The sequence below is a fragment of the Mobula hypostoma genome, chromosome 2, assembly GCF_963921235.1.
Source record: "Mobula hypostoma chromosome 2, sMobHyp1.1, whole genome shotgun sequence".
Lineage (NCBI taxonomy): Eukaryota > Metazoa > Chordata > Chondrichthyes > Myliobatiformes > Myliobatidae > Mobula > Mobula hypostoma.
Genome location: NC_086098.1, coordinates 154,596,250 through 154,606,156, shown reverse-complemented (window position 1 = coordinate 154,606,156; position 9,907 = coordinate 154,596,250). Strand labels below are relative to the sequence as shown.

At 41.5% G+C, this 9,907-nt stretch overlaps 1 protein-coding gene across 1 annotated transcript; it reads right to left on the bottom strand.

The window, feature by feature from the left end:
• Positions 1-3,194: 3,194 nt before the first annotated feature.
• LOC134359767 (immunoglobulin lambda-1 light chain-like) lies at positions 3,195-7,570 on the bottom strand. The gene is made up of 2 exons (XM_063073382.1): positions 7,235-7,570; positions 3,195-3,579 (listed from the first exon to the last, which is right to left on the bottom strand). The coding sequence occupies exons 1-2, from the start codon at positions 7,560-7,562 to the stop codon at positions 3,257-3,259; spliced, it is 651 nt and encodes a 216-aa protein (XP_062929452.1). The 5' UTR covers positions 7,563-7,570; the 3' UTR covers positions 3,195-3,256.
• Positions 7,571-9,907: the final 2,337 nt, after the last annotated feature.

The following is a 9,907-nucleotide window of genomic DNA, read 5'->3' as shown; positions in this document are numbered from 1 at the left end:
TCTTAAAATTCAGTTGACTCAGCAGTCCAATTTCTCAGGCAAGGCCGAATGCGGGCAGCGAAGTGCTGCTGGTTTAAGTCTCGGCAAACACTACGACGGCACGAATGGAGTTAAATACTGTCACAATGAAGTAGTAATTGGCTGACACGTGCATATTCACGAGCTCAGTTGCCGAATCTACTGCATTGCCGAATCCCTGGTTGCGACAATTAGAGGTCATGGGCTAAGGATGAATGGTGAAATGTTTAAGGGGAACATGAGGGGGAGCTTCTTCACTCAGAGAGTAATGAGTGTGCGGAACGTGTTGCCAGTGGAAGTAGTGTATGCGGGTTCGAAATTTAAATATTAAAGGAACATGGATAGGAGGGGTATGGAGGACTATGGTCTATGTACAGGTCGATGGGATAGTTGACACAAGGTTATTGGTGTTGTCGATAAGATTGCCGTAGTTTACAACGGGACGTTGATGGGATGCGTAGCTGGGCTATTAAGTGTCAGATGGTTTTCAATGCAGAAAAATGTGAAGTGATGGACTTTGGAAGAGCGAAAACGAAGGCAGCGTACAAGGTTAAAGGGAAGATTCTTAGCAGTCTAGAGTACAAAGGGATCTATCCACGCGCATAGATCACTCAAAAGTTGCCGCGCAAGTCAATAGGTTTGTTTAGAAGGCATGCAGACTTCATTAGCCAGGGCATCGCGTTGAAGGGCCGCCAGCTAATGTTGTATTTACATACAATACTGGTTAGACCACACTTCCGTTATTGTGTTTGATTCTGGTCATTGTAGGAAGAACGTGCTGTCTGTAGAGAGGGTTTAGAGGAGATTTACCATGATGCCGCTTGGATTAGAGAACATGTTTTATCAGCATAAATTGAGCGAGCTGGGGCTTTTCGCTTTGGAATAAAGTCGGTTGAAAGACGACCTGACAGGGGTGCATAGACTAAGAGGAATAGATAAAGTGGATAGCCAGTGCCTTTTCACGAGGGAGGTAATGACATTTTAAAGAGAACATAATTTTAAGGTGATTGGACGAAAATATAGAAGGATGTCAGAGCAATGTTCTTTACACAGAGTGGTGCATTCGTGGAATAACTCGCCAGGTGTGGTGGTAGAGGCAAATATATTAGGGACATTTAAGAAACTCTTAAGCCAATGGAGGAAAGAAAAATGGCGGACTATGCGGGAGGGAATGGTTAGACTGATTTTGGATTAAGTTAAAAGGTCGGCACAACATCGTGGGCAAAAGGCTTTTCTTTGCTTTCATACTAACTGCGTTCATTTACATACTTCTATGTATAAATTACCTCTCCGTTACGCGGGCAGCTAACTCTGTGAGCTGACCCACAACTTGAAATAAAAATGCTCCTGTCATCCATCCCCAACAGGTTTTGGATCGGCTGTCATTTTTACATGGAAATGCCAACACTTTTCGATATTGTTACTGGGAGAATTCAATCCAGCTGCCCGAGCTCCATCTGCATGACCCATCGGTTCCATTTCCCGACGCTCCAAGTGTTCAGCAATGGAGTTGGAACTTACTGCACTCTTTGTCTTTTCCTTCGGGCCACTCGCTTGAATGCGGATTGTGAAGATGTTTGATAAAAAAAAGGAAGCCATGCATACATTAGATTTTATCCATTCCTGTTCATTTTCCTTTAAATCGTTTAAATATTTAGTTACTGTTTGAGTTTGTAATTGTTAAATGTATTTTAAGGATTTTAAACGTGTCTGAATGACAGCAAAAAATCAGAAATGTTGAATGAATGTTTGATCGTTTGAAACGAACCGGGCCGTTTGACAAAATCTTCAAGTGCAGTTCAAAGGACGGGCCGTAATCTAGTCATCTTATCGTCCTATCACAACACAGAAAATTCTGCCACACAAACTATATTCGTCCACCTGCCGTGCAGTAACGGAAATTCTTCGCGCACATAGTCTTTGTGGACGCGCAACTGGAATTTTCTTTGATATAATGTGATTTTAAAGTACTGCGCAGTTCAGAGGCCGCGTAAACATGTCCTGCTCAGAACAATGGCTGGTCCGAGCAGCTGTAAAAAAAGTTACAGTGAACGCCTTAGACCAAGGATATCGACCTTCCATATTCAGAGAAGGGACATCCAGCGGCCTCAGTCCAGAGTGACTGATGAAGATTACGTGATATTACTGTTCCAGTTTCAATATCCCATGCATGAATTTCAATAATTAGTTGCATACCTGCTCTTACTATTCATTTCTTATCGAGATAGAGCAACTTGTATAACCAATTAGAAAGAAGTGACTACAATCCGTATTCTCATTTGCCTGAAGCTTATCTTTTATGTTATTTATTGGACATATTTATCTTATATTTAAGATACCGTTTTCTCGACCTCCATACTATGGCCACGGTGGATACATTTCATACTTAATGCTATCATTAAATAAATTCTACAAACTAATGTACAAATGTCGCTACGCTATCTTCGGCACTATACTATTGTGAAGCCCAAAATAGACTTACATAATCAACCAGCGTCAGACTATATTTACCAGAAATGCTTTGGACTAACACTTTCAATGTTTAAGATTTTGAAACATGGGTTGTTATGTACGTAAGCCGAAATCACCTCGAATGAAACTCATAGTTCTGAAGAAGCAAAAATGTCATTAGTTTCAACTCTGATAACTCCTACTCTGCTCTGCACCGCTGCTTACACAGGGTTCACAAGCCCTTGTCTCCCTGAAAGCTGTAGAAAAACCACTTCCATGTACAATACAATGCTAAAATTGGAAATCGAATATGCCTACGACGTTCAAATAAAGGCACTATCAGGACTTCTATTAATATGTATGTAAATTTCGCTGACAAGTAATTACACCACTTCCTGATGTAGCCATAGTGATTACGGTTTCTTCAGGTGGAAAATCTTCTCAATAACTAGCAGAACGTTAGAACGACGTTGTCTATTTTATTTAATGGAATGCCAAAGTTTGATAATCTTCACTATCTATGCAAACTTTTGAAAAATGATACTCTTATCGGACGTATTGAACAAGGCAAAAACGCCACCGTAGATCAGGTAGATTTGAATTACTTTGGGATAAAATTACATTGATGATATTAATTTCAGAACGAATTCAATTTTAGAATGCCCAGCAGGACGTAATACATATTTCCCCACGGTTGAAATATGTGTCAGCTACAATCGAAAATGTAACATCTGTACATGAAATTCATTTGTTTTACTTTAAAGAATCAGCGTATAAACATATTGTATTACATACAGCTGGATCGCGCGATGTTTGTTTGAAATGGCGTTGCCTGAGACTCGTATTTAACCACGCAGGAGTAATGCTCGTGTGAGTTCCAGTCTGAGGCTGGCAGAGTCAGGTAACTGCTCGCACTGAACGTGTTGTCCGTGTCCTGCTGAATCCGGCTGGTCTCAACGCCATTCCTTCTCGTACTGCCGTCCACCATCCACTCGATATTCACAGCGGCCGGATTAAACCCGCTCACCAAACACACCAGGGTGGCGGTGCCCTGTCCCAGAATTTCCTCCGCATACGGTCGGAGGACGGACACGGCGGGTTTTCGCAGATCTGTAAATAGAAAGAAGTGCAGGGAAGTAAAGTATTAATTCATATAATTTGGAATCAAACTTTGTCTTTTTTTTCAGCGATTTTACAACCGTAAAAGTCGGAACGCTTGAGAACCCGGGCACAACTGAATCTCATTAATGCATTTTGATCTTCCACAAACGCATCAAAACCAATATACATCATGAACATTAGACATCGCTACAAAGTAAAGTGAGGATGTTTTCATAACAGCACAATTCAAAGCAATATTATAACAAATTTCGATGGAATGGCAAAACAAAATCCGATTGGAGAGGATTCTGAACGATTGCTGACAGAACCCCTGTAATGGTGAAATACTCTCCAGAATACATAAGATATACTTTATATATCCCGTGATACCCCGATTCAATCTGATGCAACTGTGCTATAGTTAATAGCGTTACAGATTATTGGCATGTTCCATGATGTTAAAATCGTAAAGGCATCAATCATAGAACCAATAACAAATCTCGAAAGAGATATGGCAAAGCGCGTGGCAGAACTCCGAAATGTCGTCGCAGCTATCCACGTAAAAAGCAAGAGATGCGGCAGTCGATTTAGTTGACATACTGTGCCTTTGTCTCTCCTCGGAGATGCCATAATTCGCAGCAGTAAAGGAGGGATTGTGAAATGCTAAAAATCATTGAAATATTTTAATGGGAATAAATAATACCAGTTAAAGTTTTCTACTTGGTTTTTTAAGTTTTTAGTCCCACAATTAATTCCGAAGGGGTTGTTTGGACTGGGGTAATACACACTGAAAAAAAACCCGATAACCACTCTTAAGAGGTCTGAGAAATCCAGAAAATATAGATATCTGAGTCACGGTTTTTATAATGTTTTTTTTCATTAATTTGAAAAGTTGAACCCATTCACACAATGAGATATCAAAACTACAGAACAGCATTAACAAATAAATCGTTTTACGGTAGTATCTCGAAGGAAAACACGGCGACGAGACAGAAAAGTTAAAGAGCGATTTTCCAGTGTTTCAAACCTCAGAGTTGTTAGTCAAGGAGAAATCACTCAGTACCGTAATGATCGGGTATCCAAAAATTAGAAGGAAGCAAATACTCAGTGGGCTGCCGGACTGGAGCGTTTGAAATGCAAACAAAACAGGTGGGCCGAGTGATAATTTGATAATTTGAGACATTTACACTGAGACATTGCAGAAGATGAATCACACTGGTGAGGCCGAGGTGGCGTTTGGGGTGGCGTCATGATGAAGACAAAGTGGGTAGAACTTAGAACGTGGCATTAGAAACTTGATGACTTCAGGTTAGTAGGTATAGAACAAGAGAATCTAAAGTAAACGTGAAAAGAATCAAGTTGAGCAAACAGAGATCGAAATTAGAGATAAATGGACATTAAACATAAGTGAGAGTAGTTGCTATGACGAAGGAGAAGGAGCTTGGGAGGCTGAAAGATCTGAAATTAGATAAGTCACCAAACTAGATGGACTGCACTCCAGGGTTCTGAAGGCGGTAGTTACATAGATTATAGATGCATTTATACCGATCATTCAAGAATGGGTCCATGGGTCCGGAGGACTGGAAAATCACAAATATTACTCCACATTCTGAGAAGAGAGGGACGAAAAATACAGGAAATTATGGGCCATTTACCCTGACGTCAGTTAATTTCCTATTACTCGATATTTAAATATATCCAGATTGCTAGAATCCATTTGTAAGGACAAAATTACTAGGTACTTGGTGGCATACGACAAAATAAGCCATAAACAGCATGGTTCTCTTAAGGGGAATTTTAGTTGACAAATCTGTTGAGATTCCTTGAGAAAATATTAGGCAGGATAGACAACTAAGAGTCAGTGGACGTTGTTGACTTGGATTTTCAGAGGACCATTGACGAAGTGTCACACATCAGGCTGCTTACCAGGATAAGAGCACATGGTATTACAGGAATGAATGGAACATTGGCCAACTAGCAGGAGAAAAGCGTGAGGATAATCTTTTCTGGCTGGCTACCGGTGACAAGTGGTGTTCTGCAAGGATCGGTGTTGAGTCTACTACGTCATATGCTAAAGGTTAATGATCTGGATGACGGGATTTATGGATTTGTGGCCACGTTTGCGGATGATGCAAAGGTAGGTGGGGGAGTGGACAGCGTTGAGGCAGTAGGAGTCCCCAGAATGATCTTAACAGATCAGATGAATGGGCAAAGAAGTGTCAGATGGAATACAGTGTAGGAAATTGTATGGTCGTGCACTACGGTAGAAGGAATACAGGTAGACAGGGACCGAATTAAGAAGTCGGAGGTGCAAGGGGACTTGGAAGTTCTCGTGCAGGATTCCCTAAATGTTAACTGGCAGGGAAAAACAAGGTTAGTATTCATTTCGAGATGAGTAGAATATAAAAGCAAGGATGTAATTCTAAGGTTTTAAAAAGCATTAGTCAGACCAGATTTAGAGTATTGTGAGCGGTTTTGGGCCACATATCTAAGAAAGGATGTGCTGACCTTGGAGAGGGACCAGAGGAGGTTTACAGGAATGATCCCATCAATGAAAGAGATGAAGTATGAGGAACATTTGTTGGTCCCGGGCTTGTACACGCTGCAGTTTAGAAGAATGGGGCGGGGGTGGGGGGGGCGGGGGGGTGAGGTCTCATTTTAACCTATCGAATACTGAAAGAGCTAGATTGAGTGGAAGTGGGAGGATGCTCCCTATAGTGGGAGAGTCTAGACCTGAGAGAAAAATCTTTGAATATAAGGACAGCCCTTTAGAACAGAGATAACGAGGATTTTATTTATCCAGAAAGTGGTGAATGTGTGGAATTTATTGCCAAAGGAGGCTATGGAGACCAAATCTTTGGGTATATTTAGAACGGAGTTTTATAGTTTCTTGATTATTAATGACAAAAAAGGTTATGGGGAGAAGTCAGGAGAATGGGCTTGAGAGAAAATATATCAGCGATGATCAAATGACGGAGCAGACCCGTTGGGTCGAATTCCCTAATTCTTTTCCTATGTTTTACGGTCTTAAGGAAATAGTCATTCTCTATTGCACTTCCTTAACATTCGCAGCTCTGCTCTTGTCCCCAATAAGCTCTGGGTTCACGATAAAGTTTGTTGTTAGTAAACTGTTTACATGTATATGGTCAAACATAACAACGTTCTAGGAGACCAAGGTGCACAACAGAGTAAGTATAATTCACACACAAAATAAAGTGATATTATCAGATATAAATTTTTAAAACATAACAAAATATATTTCAGACGATTGGCATACAGATCCTTCATACAAGAATTTGCTGGCTTTAAACACGACTTCACCTCGGCTGTCTAATACAAAACCTCACTGTTGTGAATATAACTTTTAATAAAAACTCGCTAACAGCACGAAGCATTTATTCATGAAGCTATTTTAAAAGATGTTATTGCCATGAACTCGGGTTGTTTTGAAGATACTTTTCAGCTAAATTAAGTAATCGTACCAAGCAAACAGGATGCATATATGCTAGTTTTCTGCCTCCGGTATTCTAAAAATGAAGTGGGAAGCGCTCTGTAAACCGGATAGAAGCATCAGTGTTGATAATATTATTCCAAGGTTCAAACGGAAAAAAAGCAAACGAAATCAAAAGGTGATTATCCCCCCCCCCACCAAATATTTACTTACTGTTGAAATTCAGTTTGATTCCACTCCCAAAGGTGAATAAGCTGTTGCCCCAGACACCACAGTAATAATCGGCGGCGTCCTCCCATTGCACGTTGGTGATGGTTAAATGCATTTGGTTGCTCGATGGGTCCGTGGAACCGGTGAATCGATCTGGAATTCCCGATCTTCTCCTGGAGCTTCCATACCACACAAAAACTGGGGCGCTGCCGGGTTTCTGCATGTACCAGCTCGTGTAGTAGCTGCCGATGCTACCCCCTGACATGGTACAAATGATTTTCACGGTTCTACCCGGAGACGCCGATACGGACGGAGACTGAGTCAAAGTCATCTCCGCGTTTGCAGCTGGCAAAAATAACAAATAATTATTTGCAACCCTTAAGTTAAAAACACGGCATAAAGGACAGTAATGGCTAAGAATAAGTATTCTACTTACTGATCAAACAGTACACAAACGCGGCAAGAACCAGGACCCAGTTAGCCATGGTGAAGCAGAGAAGAAGAATCAGAAGTCAAAGGCTTTCGGACACAAGTCCTGTTCAGGGCTTTTGAAACTGCTCCTTAAGAACTGTGGACGACTCCAAAGTCACTGAAATGTATATTCATGCAAATCTCCACTCACGAATGAATTGGATCTTGATTTCAGGAAATAGGCGGGGCAACGATGTAAACGATGTTGAGGTCAAGAGGGAGGGCTGAGAAATTCAAGTTCCGTGCAGTGGACACCACCAACAACCCATCCTGGTCCAACCACGTAGATGTCAGGGCAAAGAGCGCTCACCGGCGCTCTAACTTTGACTCTCACCAACGTTTATCGATGAATTCTGTCTGGATGCAGCACGGCTGGGTATGGTGTCTGCTCTGCTGGTAAATGAAATAAACTACAGAGAGTGGTGCATAGACTACAGCAGATCACGGAAGCCAATTCCTCTCCATGGATTCTGTGTACACTCGGCAAAGCAGCCAATATAAGCAAGACGTCATCCATCACGGACATTCTCTCTTCTCCCCCGTTCCATCGGGCAGAAGATCCAAAAGCCATAAAGGCACATACCACCAGGCTCAAGGACAGCCTCTATCTCGCTGTTATGTGACCACTGAATGTTTCCCTACTGCGATTAGATAGACTCTGGACCTCACAATCTACCTCGTTACGCCCCTGCACCTTACTGTCAACCTGTACCGCACTTTCTCTGTAAATATAACACTTTATTCTGTGCGCTTGTGCTGTCTCAATACATTGATGAACTGATCTGCATAAATGACCTGCAAGGCAAGTTGTTCACTGCACCTCGGCGTATGTAACAACAATTAAACAATTTGAAAATTTACCAATATGACCGATTCACAGGTTCAGTGTCACTGACATTTGCACATTTCCACACACTCCCCAAACTCTCCCCCCCCACACACACACACAACTGCACAGGGGGCACATAAACCAGCAGTGTATCAAAATGGGAAGAAGCGGTTCAAGTACTGTGGGTTTGAGGTTGCCATAGGCGGAAATAGCTCAGGGCGAGAAGGGCTGCATCTGACCAGAAGTAGGAAGCGATTAATTGATCCAGGGGAACAGAAAGAATAGTTTACAACGAGTTGGTTATTGCGAGAAAACTGCCATGTTATAAGGAAAGTTGAAAAGGAATTTGAGTAGTGTTTCTGAGGCTTATCCACTTGTTATTTCCCAAATATATCTCGGAAATTCATCTTCATATGCCTGTTGTTCTGCGCTTTCGTCTCCGAAGTGGAAAGTATCATCAATATATTCCACAGAATATTGTGTTAAACTGCTCGGGTAAAAGCTTTCCTGTGTTACATGTTGTACGCTTATAACGGCAATGTAAAACGCCTTGAAGATTAATTCCGACAATGCATTTAAAGCGTTGACTGCACGGATGAGCTGAAGAGCTTGTGATGGTGGATGGACAATGCAACTGTTTAGCGTTTCATTCAGGGTGGCGGGGACTGAGGGAGTGCTGTAGTGCAACATGATACCTCGAAAATAGATGGAAAGTGTTTCAGATTTTCAGCGGAGATCTCTCCTTTGCAGTGTTTCAGTGAGACTCAGTAATACACCGCTGGTCGTTGGTTGATTTATTTGTGTTTTTTTAAGAAGTTGGGACGTAAATTTTATTTAAAACACAGAGAGCGGTAAAGGATTGGATTGGCGTATCCTGTCTAATGTTCGGCGTTAAACTGAAATTATCCGATAATCTGCAGCGCCAGCGCCAAATGTCTGTTGCAGCAAATATCGCCCGTGTTTTCTCGGGGATATTTCCAGATATTTGTATGACGTCAGTTTGAAAAAGATAACATTAATTCTGGAGTAACGACTTCAATGAACCTATTTTCGGAAATTGATTCAGAGCATAATTGAACGTGCAATTATGGTAAACAGCCTTTGTTTTGTCGGATGCATATTGCCCTAATATCGTGCTACTGTATTTGTGCCAGGATTCATCTATCACAGGAGAATTTTGCTTTATTATATTTCAAACCACCTCTTCCTCCTCGTGCCCTGAAAATAGGCCATCGATCTTCATTTCTCTGTGTTCAACATTCACTATCAACGAATCCTTGTGCATTTTCTCATCTTCCTGTCCTTCCTGAATATGACATTAACTTTAATATTCGAGTCCCAATCCAAATAGTCTAGCAGGCATGCTTCGGTAATAT

What these genes read in the sequence shown, in the direction of transcription:
- LOC134359767 (XM_063073382.1), bottom strand. Translation starts at nt 7,562, where the DNA reads ATGACTTTGACTCAGTCTCCGTCCGTATCGGCGTCTCCGGGTAGAACC. An exon ending in AATCAAACTGAATTTCAACA is followed by an intron (nt 3,580 to 7,234) that starts GTAAGTAAATAT and finishes TTCTATTTACAG; the next exon opens with ATCTGCGAAAACCCGCCGTG.